The sequence below is a fragment of the Pagrus major genome, chromosome 15 (genome assembly GCF_040436345.1).
Source record: "Pagrus major chromosome 15, Pma_NU_1.0".
NCBI lineage: Eukaryota > Metazoa > Chordata > Actinopteri > Spariformes > Sparidae > Pagrus > Pagrus major.
The window spans coordinates 22,950,451-22,976,446 of NC_133229.1; the positions used below are offsets into that span (position 1 = coordinate 22,950,451).

Consider the following 25,996-nt stretch of genomic DNA (forward strand, 5'->3'; position numbering starts at 1 on the left):
CCTGGAACACTAGGTGTGGAGTTTCCTGTTTCCACTTAGAAATGTTTAGTTTTAGTTTAGTCTATGTTAGTTTTTATCTTTTATATATCTAATATGGGGGATATTTGTCAGCTTCAACATTTAAGAAGGTCATGTCGCTCTCAAACACATGCACCAACGTCTCCTCACGCTGGTTGCGTTGACAAATGTTGACCAAATTGACAAACCTGTATGTTCTTATTTCATGTTAGTTAGTTTGTAACTCCTCAGTCTTGTTTCAGTAAGTTGTTGTTCTACCTAAAGTCCAGGTTTTGCGTTTATTTCAGTAACTAAATCATTTTTTTGCACCAAGGTTTTGTTTTTTGTTTAGTTTTAGTTACCTATAAAAACTCTGGTGTGGTATAATGGTCTGAGTGTAATTTATTCCACTCACACTTGCATTGGCTGCACATAAGATGGCATCTAAATCAGTGACTTGGCAAGAAAATGTTCCACTGGAAGAAAACAACATTCACATTAAGAGTCCAAATTGTTTCCAATACTTCCATTTTAGATGAGAAGGTCTTGGATGAAATTGATTTTTCTAAAGATAAACTGCAGACAGTGAATCATTTTACTACTTGCACATTCCCACATGAAAAGTCACTATGCACTTAAAAAATCATGTTTTTAAATCGTCAAATAATTTCACAGCTGACTGATGTCAGTTCACTTCTCCTGATGAGATTTGGGCATCAAGATGAGAAAACAAGTCACAGCCCCAAAAGCTCTTTATCTTCATTAAGATTTGAGGCGACATTTGGTTTTCTGGGACGCCAATGACTCAGTTTTTACTTCCTGGACTTAAACCTTGCCAAGAAATATTATCCAAACCCCTGCCCACTGGCCAGGATTGTACTTGTTGCTTGGCAACACCGACTTGAAGGACATTTCGAACGTGTCCTGCACTGCAAAGCCGAAGTACAGTTAAATACATGAGTAATAAAGAAGACAAATTAGATGAAAAGTGTGGTTAAAAGCAGGCTGCAGATTCGATGCCTTTAATTGTTAGATTTTTTTTCTCAATCCACTTCCTAGTATGAGCGATGAGATCTTACACAAGCACTTTTCTGGCAGAGATGTAACAATTTCAAATGAGAAATGTACGCATCTTTGTGGGTCTTTCTGAAGAACATGAGGTCATGCATTTTAGGGCACAAATCAGAAATTAACAACATTTTAATTAAAATCTGAAGACAGTTGTGGGGCTGTTACTTGTTATTTATGTTGTCAATCAATTCGGATTAAATCTCACAGTCCGGATGAAGCTGATTAACTGAGTTTCAAGTCTTAAGCTTTTCATAAATAAAACCACAGCATGTCTTTTTTTTTTTTTACAAACTTAAACTTTTTGCCTTTTCATTGATGAATGTTAACCCTTGAAGAGGATGTATTTGAATTTAGAAAACATGTTTAAAGTCATCTTTAATTGCTCCTTTTGGGTGGCAGGCTGTGACTTTGTGCCACACTGCTGCTTGCTGCTTTATGTCTTCCTCTATGCAGCAACACGACTCATCTGGATCACAATAGCCGTACATTTACATCCTCAGGCTCAGCTTGGCGCACACAAATGGCAGTTCCACTTGCTAAATACATACACACACACACACAAAATAAAAGTTTCAAAACCCACCTGGAGCTTGTTTCACACTGAACAAGAGAACATCACAATCCAGATTCTTTATGCATGCAGCGAGTGAACACACCATAGTCCTGGTTTACTAAGCTTTTGTTACAGGGCCACAGGTGTTTTTTCCGCAGAGTGTAAATATCGAGCTACATGTAGCCTGTTTAGCCTGCAGGCACACGTTTGAACAGTCACACGGGAGATTCAGGCTCACGTTAAACTCTCTGATAAGAGTTTAAACTTGTAGCTGACATCAGTTAAGGGTGAATTCGTCCCCGGTTGTTTCAGCTCTGCTTGTGAAATCGCTCCTGCTGACAAAATCCTTAGTAAATCTGTGTGGTTAAAAGTTAGGCAAGTGAACTGTCCCATGGCTCATGATTCTCTACGGTGTAGTGTGCAGTCATGTGTGAGTGAATATTTACAGTACCACAGAAAACAACTAGAGGAAGAGAGACACAGGCTTGGCACTGCTTCAGTATCATCACATCGACACAGACCGCGGAGTCTGTACAACCGTAATGAAGAGTGTGAATGTACGTGTGGGGATTGTGTTTGTGTTTGTGTATGTGTGTTTTTTTTTCTTTCTGTGCGCTCCTGCTGTCCTCGTCCTCCTCCTCCTCCTCCTCCTCACTGTGTGGGAGAGCAGTCGTCTAAATCCAGCAGCTCTCTGACCAGTCTTTCTCCGAACTGCGCTCGGCTGTAGCGTTTAACCGTGTAGGCGTCAGACATCTTGTAGAGGATGTACGCGTTATTGATGGCGATGCTGATGCTCAACCAGAACACCTGCTGCCAGGTCTTGTTGGGCTTGTGGAAAATAAAGTACCTGTGGGAGAAAAACAAGCTTCTTACTCCTGGGTTTCTTTTTATAGATTTTTCTATTAAATTAATTAAAGTTCACACTCCACTATAAATAATATGTCTTAAAGCAAGACTGTAACTTTTGCTGATCAGCAGGTGTTAAAAACAGGTTAATGGCACACAATTTCACCTCATTTCCCACATTTTCATGAGACCGTTTCTTTCACCATTGTGCTGAAATTGGACCACAAACAGGAAACAACACCTTGTGATGTACAGCGTTAACTTTGAGCTTTTTTATACCCACACAGGGTTTAAAAGCCTCGTGGATGAGAGGTGAAACGTCTTCAAGAAACTGAAACAAGTCCTAAGTCCACTTCCTATGAACAACTATTTTCATTTGAATGAGTGTGAGTGTATATCTGTTATTAGATATGACACAGAATATGTCATGTTGTAAGATGTTGTACATACTTGCTGTACTTGTCGTCGTATTTGCAGATGTAGCTGAGGTGCGCCGCAAAGGCCTCGACGGCCAAGGGACATGGGATCTCCCCACTTTTCCTCTTAATGATCATACCTGCCGTGAAAAAAAAACAAAAAACACATACCACAAACTGAAAAGAGATCCTTTTCAAGGGGACTCGTTTTCCCCCGACTCTGCTTTCACCTGGCCAACAACAGGGGAGACAAGGGAGAGGAAAGGGAGCGCTCCTTCCTTCCTATTGATGTTTTTGGCTGGCTTCTTTGTTGTTTGGTCCCTGGAGGGCTGCTTTGTTTAATGGGCCATTTTCAAAGCAGGGATTCAGACTGTAACAGCAGGAGGTGTTGCTAATAATGTTAACGGCGGCTCTGTTAGAGTTTGTCGCAGTCAGCCATGACGGTGAGACAATATCGTAGTCCTTAAACGGGTACCTGAAAATGGTATGCAGCCATTATCAACGTTTATTACTGGTTGAATGCTCCACTTTTCTGGGCTGTCAGTGTAATTACCATGCGTAATTATGTGACACTGCTCACATAACAACCACTGATCTTGATATGGTTTTCTCTATGTTATTTAGGTTATTGCTGCGATTCACTGTTACATTTCCTCTTCTTTTTGTACAGAGTGAAAAACACTTCCAGCTCACATACCCACGCGCACGCACTGAGGGAAAAGAACATCAATATCAGATAGTAACAGTTTGAACTGATCTGGGGCTTTGCTTCCACACTCTTCATTCAAAACACTCGCACACACCACAGCCCCTTCAACCAGGTTTAACACCTAACAAAACAGTTTAATCGGAGTGGATTACGCTACGAGAGGAGGGGAATATCATGAACCTGTCGCCTCCTGGAAATGGATTATCATGGATTACAAGCTCTCATTGATTTTCCCTGACATGAATGCTTAACTATGGTAACCCGCAACCAGAAACAACAGCACAGCTAATCTTATTTTCCATGAAAAACTGTCAGGTAAATGGCAGCCAGAAGACATTTCAAATAGATATCATACATATGTGAACCGCCTCCTGTCAATATCTATAATTCAATGAGACAGATATACTTTTAGAGTTTTAGTTCCGGGTGTATCGGAGCGGCTTTTACCTTGTTTTGTCGGGGAATAAGCATTGGTGAGGAACCTGAAGTGTCCCTTGTTGTACCAGCTGATCAGCGACATGCTGCCTTTCATCATTACTCGCGATTGGCCGCGCTGCGCTGGCGTGGAGCCGCACACCAGCATGTTTTGCGGTAGGCCTGTACAGTCGCTCTTCCTGGTGCTCAGCAGACCGCAACAGTAGATATCTGAAGAAGGACGAATACAAACACATGTTAACATCTGTATAAAAAATGTTACAAGAGATAAAATACTGTTGAGTACATAAATCGATTGACAAAAAATTAATTGGCAGCTATTTTGATAATTGGTTGATCATTTAAGTCATTTCTTAACAAAAATGTGCAAAGATTTTTATTGTTATTAAGTCTTCTATGATATTAAACTAAATATTTTTGTGTTTTAGACTTTTGATCGGACAAAAGGAGACAACTGAATATGTCAATGAGCCTTTTTCACAAATGTATTGACCAAGATATTAATCCATTATTCGAGAAAATAAGTTTTTATCTACAGCATTCTGCTTTCGGATGTGAACTCGCAGAACAAACTGCTGTCGAGTGTTTATCTCTCACAGCCGAAACCACTTCAGCTCTTCTCTTCTCTCATATCCCGTCTCTGCCGTTTGCTTTTTTCTGACTTTCTACCCATTTCAATTCTTTATTTCTCACATGGATGAGCTGCAGTGAAAACAATCATTTGGCTGACTGCTGCTGATTTAAGTTCTCAATTTGGACACTGATTTCTATCTGTGTTGTAGATGTGTGTGTGTGTGCGTCTGTCCACAGTAAGTACCGCAGTCGCGCCGGGTAATTAACTCTGTTAATTAATGCAGCGCGATAAATTTGAAAGAAAATATTGCACAATGCGTTCACAAGCTAACTTGTGACTGATGTTTTTTTCGGCTGAGTGACTTGTGGTAGCTTCGTCCAATTACTGTCTAAATACATAATATTGATTTTATCTCTCAACTTGTTTTTCTTTACTTGGCGCACAACAGCTCTGCCCGGTTGAGTTTAAAATTGCTCTCCTATTATCGTTTAGTGAAAGAACATTTGCGTAAAAACTTTTCAATTTGTTTCTTCTGAAGTCGTCTTTTCAAGGAGCCTGTCCGCTGAATATGTGTTCCCTGCCTTCACTGACTCATCTGAAGCCCTTTACGGCATTGTCCCACATTTGCTATTATCATTACGAAAGAAGAAAATAGGTCACCGAGGAGAATTTTAATGTGACTCACCCCAACACAATAGGATTATACTTTCATGATAAAAGATGTCTTTGGTATAATGAGCATGGAAAACCGCTTCAAAGGCAGATTATCAGCATAAAAAAATCACAATTTTCTCCAAAATAACTGCAAGAATCTAAGCCTTAAACTGTAAGACAGGGATCAGAGAGGCAAGCTGTCAGATGTTAAGTGGTGTTTTACTTAAGTGTCAGCTAAAGTGTTCACTTTAACTATTGATTTTTAGAGCGGTGACAAGGCTAAACACTCCCTGCTGAATCTTCCATGATTTAATGTGCAACAGTCCATCGCAGTGCATCGTGGGGCTCTTACGGTAGATGCTGGTTGAAGTGCAAAAAGGTATCCATCTTAACGTCACTGAGTGCAAGATTCGGTCAAAACTTTATGTAACTTTTTTAACCTAAAATAAAAAAGCATCAGAATCATTTTGATGGTACAGTGTCTTGTAACAAGGTGAATGGTGTCTCTGTCTCAGCTACCACTTGTTTCTGCACTATGTAACTTCAGTGAGAGGGGAGGATCACAGCGTTACATACATGTTGACTTCAACATACAAGTGCTTTGTGCATTAGCCTACAATTAAGGGCTGAGTTATCGATTTTATATTCTTATCATGACATGAGACTATACATCATCTTAGATTTTGGCTTTTGTTATATCATCATATTGCATAAGTGTTGTAGTTTTCTGAACTAAACAAACTGTTCTTTACCCATTTGGTCATTATATCCACATTACTGATGATTATTAATCAGAAATGTCATCGTGTTAAGATTTTTTCGAAGTACCAATAGTCTGCTGCAATATTGATTAAGATATTTGGTCAAAAAATGTTAATGATATTTGATTTCGTCCATTTATGAAGTGCTTTTGAGGAGATTTCAAAATATCTTTACATAAAGTTGCTTTAACTTCCTAACTGAGACAAAAAAGGCATGTCGGATGTTACTACGTGTCAAAAAAATTCAAGTACAGTCTCCTGGCCCATATTTTCCTTGACAGAGGCATGCTTGTGTTTCTACACATTATAATGTAGTAAAAAAGATGTTTCACTGTGGTGTAAAGACAGGTGAAGAAAATGAATCATTGCAACGGCACACTGCAGGGCTGTGATGTCTCATTTGGAGGTGAAATGCAACAGACTGTCTTCCTCTCTGTGCTGTCTAGCCTGGGGACGCTATCATCGCTCCACGATAAAAAATAAATAAAGAAATTAAAAATGCATACAGATTACAATCTGTACATCGGAGCAGAAAACGAGGACAAACGATGACGGAGAAGAAGGCTAATTGAAAAACAGAAGGCGTTTGTTTTTGGGCAGCATGGCCGAGACAGAACTGATATCTGCTGCTGTCATTCGTCTGCGTACCTTGTTTGCTGAACTCGGAGAAGAGGCTGAGGCTCGTGATGGATGGCCCGGTGAAGATGATGGTGTTCTTGCCAGAGATGTTCTGGCAGAGCTGCTTGGCCACGAGGCTGTGGAGCTGAGGCTTGTTCTTCAGGGTGGCCAGACCGTCTGTGCCCTGACCCTCCTTCAGATGGACGGAGATCTGCAGAGTGGGAGGAAAGTGACAGGACATGTAGATAAAACACATATAGGACTAGCAAGCTTTATTTCTGTCTGTCCAGCGGCTACTGTATAAGTTTAAACCATACGGTCATGCTGCAATGTTCATTTGACAAAATCACAAAAATAAATATGAAATCTCTGGTGGATGATGATAACATTTTGGGGCGTCCTTGTGGCTGCTAAGAACAAATTATGCAAAGTTATGTAATTTTTCACCTGGCATATTTTCCATTAATGTGACATTAATGTGGGTCATGGTGACTTTGCACGCCCCACCACCGTTGTACAGATTTGGTTAAATAAGCACTCCTCCGCCTGCAGGCTGACATTTCGTGTCATCACTCTTCTGTTATCCTCTCATTAAACCACACAATGCACAAAAGATACAGTAAAAAATAACATTTTGGCCAGATGTTGGGGCAAAAGGAAAGCTCACCAGGTGTCCAAAATGAAAAGAGTTCATCCTCTGAAGAACATGAATGTGCCTTGTAGATTTCACGGTTAACTGCCCAATGAGGTTTGATACTTTCAATCAAGCCCCAACTTTTAAAAACTTCTCAAAATATGTGCCATCTTCAAACTTTTAGGGGATCACAGAAATTATTCAAGTGCACCGATTGGGGGTTGTGAATATGCACAACAAATTTCATGACCATCTGGTTAGTTGTTGTTGCGATACGATGCCCTGGATCAAGGCAAACTGAGCTGTGCTTCTTGGCTGAACACACTTGGCTGTACATGATGCCCTTGAAGGTACAAGTCACAGAAGAAGTATGAAGAGGAGCTCTTGCTCCAAAGAAAGCCATTATCAAATGTAGAAATGTACACTCACAAACAGTTCAGTGTCCCTCCTGCACTCCCATTTCTGTTCATGTTCACGAGCTGAACGGCATTAGCCTGATTAGCCTGCATCTACGCCAGGCCTTCAGCTATTACGCTAAGTGGTCAGTCCCTGCCTCCGTGTGTGTGTGTGTTTGCGTGGCTGTGTGTGCGGCACTGGCTAATGGAATCTCATTGATTCACTCCATTAACTCGTTTTTATTTCTTAGAGTTTTTTTCTCTCCCTCGACACAATTCATTTAGAGAGGGAAGATCTCGGTGCAGACGCACGTCAGGGTACAGCGGACTGGTAAAGACAGAGTGACTGCCAAATGGCCACAGTCAGTGTGAATGATAATGCTTATTTGTTAAATGGATGGGATGATGGGATACGGCTTTTAATGACAGGGTGATGTTTCTTACGCATAACTCGTTTTGAAATGACAAGTAAAAATGACTTAGAGTATTCAGTTATTTTATTTGATATAGACCAAAAAGAAAATAGCAGATTAAAATTCTGATCATGATTCGTCCTCCCTCCACTAATGTAATTCTGGACTACATCCAGGCTAAAGAAGGAAGCACTTCCCTGCAGGGTATGAACGAGATCCATCTATTTATGGCTCTGTGCAGTGGAAAGCCCTTTCTTTACAATGCTGTATCGTAGAGGACTTTACCTTAAAGGCAGATACCTCAAACTGCAATGTACCCAGTTTGAGTCCTGTCCACTGACATATATAAAGATGGACGGCATGGCTCCACTTTCTCATATAGTTCAAAGACGAAGCTAAGACATCCCAGATTTGAGCACTGGTGACATCATTTGGAGCCAGACTCTGATCGGTGGAGCCAGTGAAGTTCATGCCAATACACCCGCCCAATTAAACACAGGCAGCACTCAGCTGTCAATCATGATGTTTAAACCCCCTTTTTATAGCGTCAAATAACTAATTAAATCCAAACTTATAAGAAAAAAGGATACTTGAAATTACAGAAATGGTCTTTAGAAAAAGATTATTTGATGTCCCATATATATATCCCATCTGCAAACATTTAGGGGGTGGGATTTATGTCCTGTACTGCAGCCAGCTACCAGGGATCAATCGAGTTGTCTTGGCTTCACTTTTGAGGAGCCGCCATGTCATCCATCTTTATTTATGTCAATCGTCCAGACAAGGACACTCGATGGATGTCACTCTCTCTCGCTCTGTCCTCACGATGCTCTCATAAAGCCATAAAATATCCCCAAAATATAGTAAAAAAGATCACATTCTGTGACCCATCACTTCCAGTAAAAGCACTGTTGTAAAGGATCTTGTTTCCAGTATGAACAGAGGAAATGATTACAGTAAGCAAAACCTGTTGTCGTGCTCATAGCAGCAACAGACTATTGTTTAAAGACAGAATTGAAAAATTGTGAACATGTTCTTAAAGGTCAGGGTAAAAGGTTGGGGTTAGCCATGTACTACATGATGGGGTTATGATGATTTAAAGAGTTGGTTTAGTTAATACAAAAAATACAAACATATATTCTCACTTGGACATTGAATTTTCATCCAAAGGAAAAGTGTCTTTGTCATGAAGATGAGGAAGAAATGTTGTTTTTTTTCATTGCATAGAAATACGGTAGAATCTCAGAGATGCATCTCAAAAATTGACAAATAAAACCAAACATTGTTGCAACGGTCTAGTTGCGGCACATGAAGATGCAGTGGCTGGTAGCGCCTCCAAATCATGCTACATTTTTTCGGCTTTATTGCTGAAACACGTACTTCCTATGGCAGAATTACTGTCATCAGCATTTGAGAAGAAAGTCTTTTGACCATCCAACCTGACGAGCCAGACCACCTGAGGGAGGAAGAGACTCGGAGTAAGAGCCATGCTAATCCAGCTTGTTTCAAGGCTACTCCTGGCTGATGTCCAATCACAGGAAAAGGAAAGGGGACAAATGAGACTCATGTCTCTGTGAGCACAACAGTCTCTGATTTCACGTTGTTTGGCAGCCTCTCTTCATCACACCACCTCGGATCAAGCCGTGGCACTCGACGGGCGGACCGTGAGCACAGACAGAGCGCAGGACTACAGCTGGACGAGGAGAGACGGACTCTGTGTTTACAACATCGATGCTTGGCGCTCACATACAGTCAAAGTGGATGAACAGTGTTTCATATACCATCACCATCATTTTGCTGCTGCTTACAATTACCCCAATGCAAATTCAACAGATGCAGTATTTGTCTATGTGTATTTGTATATAAATAACTGTAAACATGTTCTGTAATTCATGAAGCATGTTAGGCAAACCTGTATTGTATTATGACAATGAAATGACCTTGTACCTTGTAAAAGTAGATACCTGAAGGTAAATGCATTATGTCAGTGAGAGTCCTCTTCAGTATATCACTGCAAACACTTGTGTGTTGTTTGCTGATGTGTGCCTGCATGTGTGTGTGTGGCTGAAAGAGATCCAGGACGATATTTATACAGCGGTAAAAACGACATCACTTCAACGATCTGCATTCTGGATGGAAAATACCGTACTTTCACACACAGCTTGACACGGCATCCTCTCTCACAAACACTGGGTAGTAGTCAGGCTGTCACTTTCCACTAATTTAACGACGCAAAATAAAAATTGCATCATCTTGCTGTTGTTGTTTTAGTGTTTTCTCCTCTGCCCTTTGTAATGAGGACAGAGGAAAATAATGTCAGAGTGGGACAGGTCTGTCAGTCCTCCTGCGGTGCCAGGCCCTAGTTAAATGGTGGTGTTATATAAGCAAACGACGTAGAAGTGGAAGGTTGCGGTAAGGGCAAGGTTGTTAGCGAGCAGAGCAGGTCTGCCTGCCTGAGATGTGACAACGCAGATCTAAGTCTGAGCCAGAAGCTGTTCAACTCTAAGCATCAAAAGAGAAAACTGACAACCAATATTTTGGCCCGGAAGGTTTTTTTGTGTCATTTTAAAGATGAGTTTGATCTTTTCTGCAAGTGATTTTATCCTCTGCAGTGTTGACGAGTAATTGGCTGAATGCGAAATGAGGCATCGACCTGAGAATAAGATCTGAAATTTGTTGAAGATCAAAGTTGTGCAAGTGCTTTTTGACTTCAGGCAGACTGAAAGACTTGAAAATTAATTTCTGAATTGAATTTTTCTGATGTAAAGTATTAAAGAGATTTCTGCCATGAAGTTTGAAAGCAACAAATTAAAACACCCCTTACAGCAAACAAACAAACAAGACCTGAAAACTGTGATTCTGATTGCTGCTGCTTGATGAGCTTTATGTGCTTCTTCTACCTGGCAGATGAATCCCGTGGAGGTGCACTGTCGAACCCAGAGGCTGAACTTCCTCTTCTTCCTCTTCCTCAGCTCTCTTTCCGTGCAGGTGGTGATGAACACTGGATCCTCGTCTATCAGGGGCTCATGAAGAACCTGGAAAGCACACAGCGATGTTACTGTACACGTGAGTTCGTCTTCAAGGATTTTTATATAACCATGTCACAAGTACAAAATGTGTTACTGGAAAAATAGTTGGCCTTAACAAGGGAGAAGAAAAAAGTATTCTTTTGTGAGGAACAGGAGCGAGGTTGTGTATGATGTAACATTACAGCTGAGGGTTAGAGCCAATCGAAGATCCTCACAAGTCTTGTATGTGTTTGAGTGTGATACTGTAGGGGAAGAACACAAAACACAATTCTCAGCAGGAACACGTTCTCGACTGTGCAGCTGACTGCAAATTCAGAAAAATGCCTTCTCCCTTGTCAGCTTCTTGTTTTTCTCATTGTCTCAGTTGTAGCTTTATCCTTCACTTTAGCGTGTATGTGTTATCCCCGTCAGGATTTCTTTCTGTCGGACTGTCGGCTACTTTCTTTTCACAACCACTCGAAAACAAAATGAATAAAGTAGAGACAGTGCTTTCATGTTCTGTGACGACGGACTAAACCCATGAAAAATAGACAAAATGAAAAATACATCTAAGTGGCAAAAATAGGGAAGAAAAACTGTCTCCTTTCTTGACGTTTCTTCAATTTGAGTGTGAATTTTTGCCCGATTCAGTATTTAATGGGCCCTGCAGGAAAAAAAAGGCTTTGTGACAAACAACACATCACAAAACAACAAAAGAAAAATGACAGCAGACAGCGGTTCTGCTGTCTGCTGTCATGGTGCAAATTGATTAAAACATGATTTCAAGTTATCTACATGCTTTATGATTTCCCCTCTTTAAAACAAGGTCTGGTGCTGTGTTGCAGACGACTCAGAGCTGGAACATTTCTCAAAAATCTCAATTTTGAATCACCCTGTAGACAATAATCAGGCTTGAAATAGCCAATGAACTCCTCCATTTGCATCAATAAAACACAATATTGCATTAAAGACAATTGCATCCTCATCCGTCATGTTGCTAGCTATGACTTACGTTGCATTTTTTTTACAATAGTCACAATCACAGTCATCTAAGGAAGAGTGAAGTAATTTTTCCAATTGGATCTTGGGTGAACATGGGCTTTAGGATATAGTGTGAACTGTGCCATCTTCCTCTTGTATATTCATTATTGCGCAGGCTTCTGAATAGTTCAGGTGGGTTAAATCAGATACTGCGGATGGATTAAAGAAGGTATTAAAACCGGCTTACATTTATAAATCCAAACACACACACAGAGGCATCAACAGAGCACAAATATTTTCCAGCCCTTTCCAGGATGATTAAACAACACACCTGAAACCTGGCCAAATATCTCCGAGAGATGTTTTTAACCGCACAACAAATATTTGCATTTCAAATTTCTCTCGTCTCTCCCTTCCTCCGGTTCCTCCCTCGCCTCCCCCTCGCGCTCCATCATGATTTGACTAAAGCTGAAGTGAGCAGTGACCAACAGCTCTCTCCTGCTCTACGACCGAGTGCAACAAGTCATTTCCAAGTCAAATATGAGTTATGGATTGAACGAGTGGAAAATTAATGAGGCTATCTAGCCCTCGGATGGATGACATCACCCAAACCACAATGGCCTTTTAAGAAATATCTCATCCTGTAGCTGCCACATTAGCGCAGCCGTGCACTCCTGCAGCAGATATTTATCTACAGCTTATCCCAACAGCTGAAAATAAGGTGGTCACATTTGCACACCAGTGTAAATCATTTGCATGGGTTCACTTACGCAGGAAGGGAGGAAAATCCATCTATCCACTCACTCGCTGTCTTGCGGTGGATGTCCTGTGACGAGTGCGACAAACGCTCTCAAGGATTTTACACTTGCAAATCAATAGAAAGCTGTGTTAACAGATCTGCAAAACTGCCAGACTGACACAGAAAATGTGTCGCTGTCAGTAGGAGCTGACATAACATGTTAATGTTCAGCACTGATGTTATTCGCACGCTAGCAATTATATTCACACACACAGACACACACATCATGTTGATTAATGCTAAATGGAGAAACATCCTCTGTTAGAACAAAACATTTGACGACCAAGATCCCTCCCTTTGTTTCTTTCTTGACATTCAACAGTAGAGCTAAAGTTGTTTGCCAATTATTTGATTAGTTTATCGACCAGCGACTAAACTGATCATCAAAAAAGTCATTTTTAAAGCAAAAATGACCAAAATTATCTCATCCCAGCCTCTCCAATGAGAATTTCTGCTTGTTTTCTTCTAAAATATCAAACCTGACATTGAAGTCTTTGGACAGGATGGGCAATTTTTGTTGTGTCACAACATATCATTAGAAATAAAGCATTGTGGTTCCACAGAGAAATGCAAAAATTACCATTCCCATGAAAATCGTGACTCATATCACACTACGCTTACATCATGATTTGTTCAGTACATCGATCAGCCCCTAATTGGAGCTTAAACCTAAATCAGTACATCAACTGCTTCCCTTACTCTTGCTTCAGTCATTAAACGGGTAGATTACTTTTCCATTGCCGAGCAACAGTTTCCGTCTGTGCCACTCTCGCTATCTGGGCCCACTCTCTGCCCCTGGCACAGAAAACTAACAGATAAAACAAACTGGCCTAGATACACATGCACCCCGTCACTGCTAATGGCACACACACACACACACACACACACACGCACACGCTCGTCTGAAAGCCGGCCTGCCCTCGTTGTTGTAGTTTAGTTTTTAGAGAGAGTGCACTAATGCAAAACTGTAGTTCACCAAACCCTTTACTACATCACGATTAAATCAACTCATCAACATTTACATTTAAACTATCTTGACGGTACTGTAGCCGAATGAGATGTGGCTGTGAGGAGGGGGTTTTTGCCGTTAAGAGCCTGTATTCCCAAAAGCATCGCAGCTCTGACATCATCTTTCACAGTGAAGATGATGTTATAGCACTCACACTGCAGAAAGGCCGAAGGAAATTTAATCAACTACTTACCCAGAAATTCATTAATTTTTAAGAGCTCAACCACGGCTCCGGGGGTGGCCCCAGATCCCACCGGAATATGATTAGCCACCCCCGGTGCCCCCCTACAAACCAGACTCTGAATATGTATATGATTTGTAGTCGAATGAGAAATGTCCTTAAAGCTAGGATAGGTAAGGTAAAAAATCTGGGGTCTGTGTCTGTCGTAGGCCTCTGTTAGCGAGCTAGTCGCATAAGAATGGCAGAGAAAGTGCAGCCGAGATGTTTGTTATGATAATATCAGGTGTTTTCTTACGTGTGAGTTCAACATGAGGTAACTGGATGCGGTTAGCAGTGACAGTGATGATGCTGCGCCTTCAGTGCACAGCTACAGCACCGAGGAGCGAGTCGCTGCAGCAGCAGCAGACTGTCAGGTGGCAGTTATTGAATGAGGTACATTCATAATGATAGTTTTGCTTGTGTTTATATGACTGTGGCATTTAACAAAGTTGTATATTTATGTATCTAACTCGTTGCTCACACACGTCTCCCAGCCGACCAGTGAGAGCTATTCATGTGTTCTGGAGGGAGTCTCGCTGGTTTCCGCTTTAAATGAAGCGGTCGCTCTTCACATAGCAATTGAAACAGCTTGAAGCGAAATGTCGTTTTTGTGCGACCACTTTCACGAGTCAGTGGTAAGAATATTGACATCAGGATGAAATTCCCTGCTATGATTACTTTTCAATCTGTGAGTTGCAACAACACTCCGCTATCTGACGCATGTTGGTTTATTTTCAAGTAAACAAGATGGAGTGATTGTTTCTGTCTCTCCCTGCTCGACACAGCAAATGCATTTGTTTTACTTCCTGTTTTTTTGCCGTAACCTACCGACAATACAGTAATCAAGTTGGACAAGAGCATGACAACGATGTGGAAGTGCCAACTTGATTTCTGAGATTCAACTTTAGTCAGGTTGCTCAATCACTGGTGCTTTAAAGTCGGCTGTGCTGCTGCTCATCTAGAAAGGAAACTGAGGTAGGAGTTGAAAAAAAAAACTCCAGCCCACCCAAAATAGAGCAGCAAGGCTGGCGCTCCACTGCCCCAGTTGCATAAATGTAGATCTAATGCATACAGAGCAACTGAATACAAGTTGAAGTAAAGTACTCTAGAGGGGGAGTCTGTTAAAAAATGAGTGCTTGAACACAAAAACACATGCTGTGTAGACAGTTTTCAAACTAAGGTGCCTTGTGGGAGCTATTTAGTGGGTTTGCCCTTATTCAATAGCAAATAGTCAGACCCAGAGACGAGCGCACTCACCTGTGTCTGTGAAGGTCTGAAAGTGCAGCTGAACGACTGCTGCAGCGAGTCCAGGAAGGGCTGGATCTTGTACAGGCCCTGGTTGCTTCCCTGCGACGGCCGGAAAGCCACGATGTGGAAGTACTTGAGGATCTTCTCGAAGCGTGACTGGCTCATCTTCAGGGCGATGCTCCGGTTGCTGAAGAAGCCCGAGCTCCAGATGCTGAGCACCGACTCGCAGCGGTGCACACTGGTCGAGGTGACGAAGCCCAGAAAGGCCTTGATCTCCTGAGCTGTGACGGGACGCCAGCCTTCGTCTGAGCCGAAGCGCTCCTGGAACTTCTTGGCGTACATGTTCGTCTGGACGACCATGTTTTGGATGCAATTGTCCGGGACGAAGAGCTGGAAGAAGTCCAAGGCTGTGGCGGTGGCCGACATCTTCTGAGCAGGGCCTGAATCAGGACAGGAAGGAGAGAAAAAAAGTGTGAAAAATCGTGATGGAGGACAGATTGACAGATTGAGAGTCCCATATGGGCTAACTCGCAGACACAACTGTCACTTAATCCAAGTTTTTAAAGTCTGGCACCGCGCCTGCAATTTGATTGACTTGACTGAAAGGAATATTTCTCTTTTGACACTGTAAGACGGGATATTGTTAGATTGTATTGAGCTGTAACTGCCCAGGCTGTGTGGGATGCATACTAACTGTTCCTTGCTTACATAAACTCTATTGTCATCTCATAAAAAAAAAAAAAAAAAAGGGAGGGAAGCAGTAAGAGAAAGAACATCCTTCAGTTGAGGTCAGAAGTACACATCGCATTCATATAATCACTGTACTTTGTCATCAATCAGCCGCAGCAGTGTTCGGTGTGTATGTCACAAGCCCAGGGCAGCAGTTAGAAAGTTTACACAACATGACAGCCACCACACTGTGATCCTTGTCACAGCGTGGCGTTTCTGTGCTTGCGGAAAGTTTCAGTGTCTCGTTGCTTTAGCGTTATGGCAGGCTATGAGTCAAAAACATGTTTTGATCTGCGAGTAGAGTCAGGAGGGAGCGATGAATGAGAGGCGTCTGATATCAGACTGACAGTGAAGCATTAAGATATTAGATGGGGCTGTTTTAACAGCTATATTTAATTTTTTTACATGCTGGTAACAACAGACCTGTGTCCTTGTTGCTCTTCCAGTGATTCCCACAGGGTACGTGACTTGTACCCCTGGGGGCACTTGCTTGGTATATAGTGTTGGCTAAGTGTGCAGTAGCTTAACTAATTTGAAAAAACTGAAATTAAAACTTGAATTAAAAAAAAAAATCCTGATTTTGAGTCAGGTGAAACAGCCGTAGTCTCGAGATAGTGTGCGTTAGTGAGCGAGCCACTTGTTTGTTAAAAGTGATGTTGCAAGTAAGTTAATGTTTGACCAACTTTGTAGTTGCAATAGTTGGAATAGTTAGTTAGCTTCAAGTAGGCTAACAGTTGAGATACTAGTTAACTAAAATAATTATTTAAGTTCAAATTGTTAGCTTAAAGTAATTAGTGGTTAACAGTTGAAATAGTTAGTTAGTTAGCTTCAAGTAGGCTAACTTAACAGTTGAGATACTAGTTAGCTTAAATAATTACAGTTAAAATAGTAATTGCAAAGTAATTTACAGTTAAAATAATTTGTTTAAATGATTTAAAAGTTCAAGTAGACTTGAAGTAGTTAATTAATAGTTCAAATTGTAATCTTGAAGTGGGCTACTCAAAAATGTAATTAGTTAGCTTAAAGTAATTAACATTTATAATAGCTGACATAGTTACTTAAGGTTTAAACAGTTAGCTTTAAATTAGTTAGCTGTATGTAGCCTAGGCCTAATTCACTCTTTATAGTTAGCCTAAAGTAACTAACAGTTAATCTAACACTAATTAGCCTAACAGTTAAAATAGTTAGCTTAAAACAGGCGGGACAGGCCCGCTGGTTGACAAAGCTTTGTTGAGGGGCCCTTTTCCCCAGTCACTGAATAAAATAATCAAAATAAGAAGGCTATGCTTTCTGAATCATAAGTGTACAGTTTATCTTTTATCTGTATAGTATTATAAAAATATCCATACATTGGTCAGGCTTAGCCTACGTGGTGCAGTTTAGTTAAAATACCACATTCTTGCTTGTAACCTCTAAAATCACTTTAAAATATTCATACATGATTTTATCATATAATAGGTTCTTTTGTAGCTACTCAACAGTGATCCTTCACACTTGATATCAGTAATGTAATATTATAGTGACTGTCAGTCCCTGCGTCCTGTCCGGAGTCTCTCCAGATAACGAGAATGACTTCTCTGCTCTTCCTAAGAAGCAATTTGTTCCTCTTGCACATGCTATTCACTAGTTTACGTAGAGGAAAGTGACATTTACCTCCCCATTTAAAAATCTCTCTGTCTGGAAGCTTTTTAGGCGCTGCATTGAGGTCACCAGTGACTGGCCTGATGTGTTTGCTCCAGTAAATTAGAGATTTTCTCAAAGGTTGTTGGCTTCGTGAGAGGGAATACGGACGTTGAGCAGAACAACTTCAGGCTCAATTGAACAGCACGATCTCATTATCTCCGAGCGGCGTGGAACAAGGTTTTCACTCTCTCTCTATCCATTGTGTCGTCCTGAGTGGTTGGATGTAAACAGAATAATGAAGGTCCTTCAGTCTTTTAATGTTGAGTTTAAGATAACATGTACAAGACGTGAACCTTTAAACTGATTCAGCAACATGTGGAGGAGGACAAGAAGAGGAGGGTACAAGCACGCCCACGAAAGGCTGCCGCTTGCAGCCAAGCCGGCAGCAGCGACAGGGGCCCGGCTACAAAATCTACTCATTTGCATTCCATTAGACTTGAAAGCTGGATGTAAAATCCAGCGTAGCTTCCTCAGAGCGAGACACTCCTCGATAAAAACATCAGACATTCAGATGGAAGGTCCACCGAGGAGAAATGACTCACCTCAGCTCATCTGGGGAGGAAGCCAAAAATACAACCTAAGGAAGAGCTCATCATTTTTATGTATAATGGAAATTTTCCTCCATAGATTTTTCTTTACACATCCCTGCCAGCTGATCTTCAGTCCTGCCTACATCACTCTGATAAAACTGGATCAGACATTTACATTTTTTTTTTCTTTCTTTCAGACGACTAATATTAGCTGATGTTTGTCTACGAGGGAAGCTTTGAAATGTATTTCCCACATTACTCATTACAGAAACTCCACCTACGTTGCAGACAGACAGTATAATCCCTGGTGATTGTGAGCTGTTGTAGTATTTTCTATTGTCGAGGGACAAACATCTGCCTGGTGGAGCTTTTATAGCCGTGGGTTTGAGAATGAGAGATTACCATAAACCCCTCATGTCGACGAAACATGCTTTAAGCTCAGTTTTTAGCGGAAATTACATAAAGAGCACATGAGTTTGTGTGTGATTTATATCTACGGCTTGCCAATATACTTAAATTAATACCACAATATTAATAATTTAATCATTACCTGATGTCAATTTGAATAGAATATTAATATATATATATTTTGAATGGAGGCCAAAGCACATCTAAAATTATCTGTGTACTTCTGCTCAGCAAAACCTCCTTACATGTGCAGAGCTCAGACTCTAACGACACATTTTGTCCGTATTTAGATTATAATCTGCTCGGGAATAATTTCTTCTGACAGACACACTGTGCTCATATCAGTCCAAGTTACTATAGTATTGCAGTTACAGCTCTTAGGTGATTTAAGAAATGTCCATTTTCCATAAAATAACCCTGAAAGAGTACAAATGATAAGAAAATTCAATGATTGTTTAATTATGTGCTAAAGTTGGTGGCTTACTTTGCCTTAAAAGAAGGCAGGATTACTTTGATGGAATGTAACTGAGTACATTCACTCAAGTTCTGTACTTAAGTACAGTTTTGTGGTACTTGTACTTCACTTAAGTATTTCCAATTTCTGCTAATTTATACTTCCAATGGCAAATATTGTATTTTATACTCCATTATACTACATTTAATTGATAACTTTAGTTACTAGTTACCTTGCAGATTACCCATCAGCAATCGGATAGCATACAGTATACGTGGAAATATATGTAGAATTTACTTTTACACGTACTTTTGATACTTAAGTACATTTAGTACCTGAAACTTTATGACCTTTTCTCCAGAACTACTTGTATATTATTCCCACAGTAATATTTGTGACACAATATGTTTATTTTTACTCAAGTTTCACTCTGGGTACTTGTTGTTTTGTTAGTGATGTATGACGTTTGTGACAGTGACACATGAAAAATTGGTTTCCTTTATTTGGGGACTTTTGCTATTGTCAGTATCTGAGATTGAATTATCAGATTTTGCAGGATAATTCATTCATATAATTACAATTCAATTCCCCTGAAAGTGCAAAGACAACTATGGAAACAACTTACATTATTATTATCATTATGAGTAGTAGTAGTTGAGATTGTTAAGATTGTTTGCATTATATGCCATTTCTAATTAATGTTATTTGATTTTTTTGTCCCTGCATATCCAAGTTTTCTAATTCTGGTTTTCTTGTTCTTGTTTTTGAATATTTGGACGAGTGTGTTCAGAAAAAGAGTCTGAAAAGCATCTCAGCTTTTCAAACAGGCAGTAAACAGCAGTAGCGAGAGCGAGTAGCCCTCTGAATAATGTATGCATAAATGACAATACTATCAGATTTCCTTTCATATGTCTGTGCATGTTTTGTTTTTTTCCCAAATGGCTTTTGCAAAGAGGAAACAGACACGCAGACATGACAGTCAGAATACGGGTCAGGCAGATAAACTGACATATGGAGATGACCAGTAATCTGTCAGACGCACTCAGCAGAGCGAATGAATAAATAGCTCTTTAATTCCCTTTCGACATCACGATAAGGTGGTTATATAATCGGCAGAAGTGGATGTATGCTTCATAATCCTCTGCTTGGTCCTTCGCCACCTCTCTCACTCTGCAGGGGGAAATGCTCTCACACTGAGGTAAAGAAAACACATCACCTGTGAACTCGACCTTGGGTAAACCACACTCGAAAACTCAGCGTGGTTTTCAAACTTCTTGCTACCTGTTCAACAGCGAGGAGGAACAAACCCCAAAAACACAAACTGGTTGGAGGGTGTTCGTGCGAGGCTGAGTCGATGCTTTACGACGGTGGCTGATGATTTATGTACGCGGTGCACAGTCTCCGAGGAGTGGAGCCGTCACATCAACACTGCGTCTGTGTCAGCGCTGTCGCTGCTAGACAGTAAGACACACAGACAGACAGACAGACACAGAAATGTACAACCAGACAGACAGGTGAGCAGACGGCTAGAGAGAGAAAAATACACACATGATTAAATATTGCTGATATTTCCAGAACTGACTTATTGGAAACCTCTTCGAGCTTCAAGCAGCTTCCCCTCCCATGCCCTTAACATCGGTGGAGAAACATATTTACGTTGATTAACCAGACTGCGCTCTTGGCTACTCGATGTCTGATGTGTGATTATGCACCCTGGGAGTCCTGCATCCAACCAGTCAGTTAATCATCTCAACCCTGATGCAGCGATGGCGGCGCCACACCCACACTGACTGTGCATGTACAAACAATCTCTAACTGTATCTGTGCAAACCAGAGCAGACTACACAAGGCAGACAGACACACCTGCTGCCTCCCTGGCTTGAGTCAACAGAGCAAAAAACAGTCAAATAGAGCAGGACAGAGCAGGATGTGCACGGCAGTAAAGAACATCCTGAAACCTTTTCTCTCACCAGAAGAAGCTCTCACAGTGCAGCTCAGCCCGGCGCCGTTCAGATTATTTGGGATAAGTGAATCAGGCGCCGTTCCTATTTTCCATATCTGGGCCTCGTCTCACAGAGCAGGATTACCGAAGTTAGCTGGATGACTGGGCTGAGTGGAAATCAAAATCTGGAACATGGATACAGCTGTTCAGGATTTAGTTTGGTGAACTGCTCTCTGACACAGCCAGCTTCAATACGGGCACTAAACTAGTGTTGTCCAAAATATAGAAATACATCCGCCTCACGGTTGTATGCTTCTGGGCACCAGTTATGTTGCTTAGTTATCCTGGATAAAATAACTGCAATTCACAATATTATCCCGATAACCATCAGCTCTCAAACTCTTAAAAATGGCACTAAGACATACGAATCACTTGACTTTACATTCTGTTAAGAGAGAGTATTGTGCAAACTGATTTCCACACACCCGAATTAACTTTTTTCGTGGTGGGAAAGCCGAGCCGTCAGCCATGGGGACAGGCTTAGGCTTTTTGAATGACTTAAAATATGCATGCTCGCCCCTTGTGGCAATCCAAAATAATCAGGAAATCTATATAGGACTGTACTTTAACAAGCTAAACAGCTTTTTCATGTGAGGATGTTCATGATCATCCCTACAATGGAAATTCACCAAGAGTATTTTTACCACCATCCACAATAATATCTTTTATCATCCCTTCCCCAGAGTTGAATAATGGCCAGAATTTTTTATGCAGAATATTATGATGTGAAATCATTTCATCCTCTTCCTTCCCAAGAATAGGACGGACCAACAACCCAGAAACATCTACATCTAAAAATCTACGATTTTATGCCCTTAATCTTGCGACTTTTTTTATCCGCGGTATGAAAAATTGTGGTATTATATCAAAGTTAGAAATCCCAGAATCGCTACAACACTACACCACACAGCAGCAGACACACGCTTGTTAAAAACTTCTATCTCACGATCATATCTGGTCTTTTATTTTGAATTCTCAAGGCAGTGCATCTTTCTGCTGCTTGCAAAACAAACCTTCTTTGCATACAACCACAGCAGTTTCCCTCATTTCTAGTGGTTCCCTGGCACTTTGCATGCAAACATACCCTCAATTTTGATCAGTTTATTCAATATGTGTGTTTCATGCTTGTTTCCAGTGTGTGAGCAGCAGACTGGGGGCTGGTCCATATCAGCTACAGCCATATGCTGGCTCACCTCCGAGGGTGCCACAGTGCAACATGTCACGGTGGTATACAGGATGGCAATTTCCACCGATCGCCTTTGCTTCAGCTGAAGCCTGACAAGGAGGCGCTGCACTGTTAAACCCAAACCCCTCTCCTCGAGGCATCCTGTACTGTAGCGATAGTTAAATGGATAAAAAGCTGTTAGGGAGTAGAGACGGTTGCTGTACTGTCGTTACATGTTGGGTTTTTTTAACAGCATGAGAACAATAAGTGTGAGGTGCTGCTTTTGGGCATTTATCACAAAGACAGACTGAGGCAAAGAAAGACAGAGGGACAGAACAGTGTGGGTGCACGGTGCTGTTTAACTGTCACGATTCCCACACACACACATCTACACACACACTCTGCACACACACACACATTAGAGGAGAAAGTGTGCACCCAAATATCAGGGAGCCTTGAGCTTGTGTCTCTCGCTAACACAGTTATTAGTCCTGATAATTAACTTGCTGCAGGAGGACGAAGGCCGGCGTGTGTGTGCACTGTGCATGTACTCTGCAGAATACATGCACAATGCAATGCATGTAAGTGTGTGTGTACGTTTGTGTATCTCCAGGAGAGATGGCATGCTGTTTCTCTAAATTGAACAGCATGTCTCCCTGAAACATGAGCACACACACACATATACACAGGACAGCATGTGTACCACCAGAGCACCAAGGGGTGAGGTATCAAAGGCTAATCGTTTGCCATTAATACACCAATTAACGATGCACTGTCATGCTTCTTTCCTTAGCTGCACGCACGCACACACACACACACACACACACACACACACACACACACACACACACACACACACACACACACACACACACACACACAGGAACACGAACAAGCGTCCAGTTGTCCCCAAGCAATAGCCTTTTGTGTGGCGTTTTGGCACCACATTGACAGCCACACACAGCCTGACCTGAAAAAAAAAACACACACACACCCATTTTCTCCCCCCCCCAGTTACGCAAATGACCTTACGACGTCTCACCGTATGTCTCCTTGTACGGCGGCACGGTGACATCCTGCAGACCCTCCGTCCAGCCCTCCTCCTCCGCCTGGCTGCGGGACAGGGCGCCCGGGGGACCGGCCCCGCTGCTCCCGCCGCCGCCGCCTCCTGCTGCCCAGCTGTGCCCGCTCTCCTTGTCGCTCCGCTTTTGGTGGTGGTGGTGGTGCTTCGGCTGCTCCTCCTCGCCTACCTCGGCTATGTAGTTGTCGGAGTCGGAGTCTCCGGAGGTGCTGTAGAAGGGGTTGTCGCTGCTGTCATCCCCGGACTCGCCGAACACGTCGTCGGATATCTGCAGGCTCTCGTACCGGGAGCGGGCCGCTTCCAGGAGAGACAGCGCCTTCCGCCCGCACTCCGCCATCTCTCTCTCTCTCTCTGTGTACTGATGCTACTCTGCTCCCCTCTTCTCTCTTTCTTCCTCCCTCTTTCTCACCCCTCAGCAGCGTGCAAGCGGTCACGATGTGTTTTGTGGCGGCTACACCCTCCCCCGTAGGTACAGTACGAGACGATCCCTCTGCCCCTCCAGGCTCGGATGCGGAGCCCCGGCGGTCAGGACGCGTGTGGATCCGGGGGGAAGAGCTGTCCGCCTCAAGGGTACTGAAATATTTCCGCTCCGTCTACACAGCGATGCGCACTGGGCGAAATTATCGATAGTTGTGGCTCAGCATCCGGGTTGAGAGACCAGTGATTTCTGCACACAGAGAGGGAATAGAGAGAGTAGTGGCTGCAGCCGCATCACCTGACACCGAGAGCCCTGCCCTGCCGTCCAATGAGATGCGTCTTCTCATCCAAACTCCAGAGAGGAGCGGCTGCTGGAGCTCATATGTAGGGGGGGGTAAATAAAAAATATGATGATTAATGGTAATGTGATTAGAATAAAATGTTGGACAATAAAGGGTAACAGTAAAAATATCATCAAATGGGATCCTGACTTCACAGAGGCAATAAAATGAATGTCATAAAAAAAATGTGTTTTTGTTTATCTGCACAGCACCTCTCCTGAGAAATAAAGGACATAACTTTGGCACACTGGATCTTCATAAACACCTTCCATGTTTCACCAAAAGGCTCATTAGCTGCGGCTGATCAGAGCCAGTTTGATCCCACAGCATCACAAGAGCTTCCTTATCAAAGGGAATTCTGCTCAGTCATCACAGAAGTGCACGTGTTTATAGTTTTAAGGTATATTTTTTATGACGGATGGGCTTGTCGACCACATTTTACAAGGTCAATATTTAACTTTCAGCGTCATTTTCTGAGCTGACAAGGTCGAGGCGTCCTTAAAAATCTGAATTTGTCAGCTGCACAAACTCAGTCTGGTGATTAAAGGGGCACTATGTCGTTTTGGAGAAGAAGATATTAATGAGGTAAAAATACAAACTCAGACATGTTTTTCTTTTCCCATAAGTGAATTTGAAGCTAGAAAGGTGGCAGGGTCCGCCACTTGAAAGTAAAACAGTATTTAATTGTGCTGTCCTTTAAGGTCGGTTTGTTTATTCAGTTTATTCAGTCATGAAAACAAAATAAGTGTGTTTATTTAGTTTGTTATGGCACAAAAAAAATCAGCCAATTAAGATCTTAACATTTCTTCCCCCAAACTACATAATGCACCTTTAAATCCATGTGATGCGATCTGAAGCTCCAGAAGAGCGACTGAATTGACCTTGTGGTGAGATTGTTTCATCAGCGACCCAATGTACAGTATGTGTCCCAATAAACCTTCGATTTCTACCGTCCATATTGCTTTTTTTCTGTTGTTTACTTTTACCATATTTTCACTTATTAGGCCTAGAGACCTTTATTTGGTGGACAGAGATCAACATGCATTTTGGAGGCTTTGAACAACCCCTCACCCTTCTGTACCAAAAAAACAAAGCAGATGATACAGACCATTCAAACTGCAAGTTGTGCCATAGTCATGGTCATTGTTCTGAAACCATCATAACAAGATAACTTGTTTTTACCCTTTATTTATTCAGTGGAGGGTTCACTGAGAGCGATGCTGGAGTAGTCAGGGTTAAGGGCCTTGGTCAAGGGCACCTGAGTGGTGGTAATGAGGGTGGAGTGTTTTTAATTTCCATGGGTACACAACAACCTGACGTATATATAGTAACTATTACATACATGCATACATTTTTATTTTGCAGTAAAATAATCAAATGTAAAAAAGTGGCTCATCTTACCCCGTCTCCCCTACAAGGCGTTTTGGGCACAACCTAAGCTAAATGAATGTAAAATCAATGTTGAGTGCATCGAATCGAACTAAATGACAGATCTGATAGTTGTATTTGCACAGTGGACATCATTAAGCTTTGGGGGCTGTTGATTATTTATTATCTGCTCTCGCTTTTCCAACCTTCTGCACACAGATATGGTAATAATAACAGTCTAAAAATATTATACACACCACTCAAAATGAGTTAGTTAGAGATATTTTTAAATTCACCCAAACCCCCCTCCAAATACGTGCATATAAGCCTAACATAAACCTGTGGAAAACACTGTATTTGACATTTTAAAACTCACTCAGCCTCAGGCTCTTTGCCACAGTGCGTTTACCACTCGCTGCCTCTAGGGGGCGCTGTGGCCGCCTGTCCACTAGTCCTCCTCCTGACTCTTCTTCTTCG

At 41.8% G+C, this 25,996-nt stretch overlaps 1 protein-coding gene across 1 annotated transcript; it reads right to left on the reverse strand.

Moving 5' to 3' along the window:
- Nucleotides 1–986: 986 nt before the first annotated feature.
- Nucleotides 987–24,113, reverse strand: pgbd5 (piggyBac transposable element derived 5). The gene is made up of 7 exons (XM_073481260.1): nt 23,355–24,113; nt 15,351–15,781; nt 10,977–11,111; nt 6,665–6,845; nt 4,040–4,237; nt 2,918–3,023; nt 987–2,468 (listed from the first exon to the last, which is right to left on the reverse strand). Exons 1-7 carry the CDS (start codon nt 23,728–23,730, stop codon nt 2,273–2,275), a joined length of 1,623 nt encoding a protein of 540 aa, XP_073337361.1. The 5' UTR covers nt 23,731–24,113; the 3' UTR covers nt 987–2,272.
- Between the last annotated feature and the right edge of the window lie 1,883 nt (nt 24,114–25,996).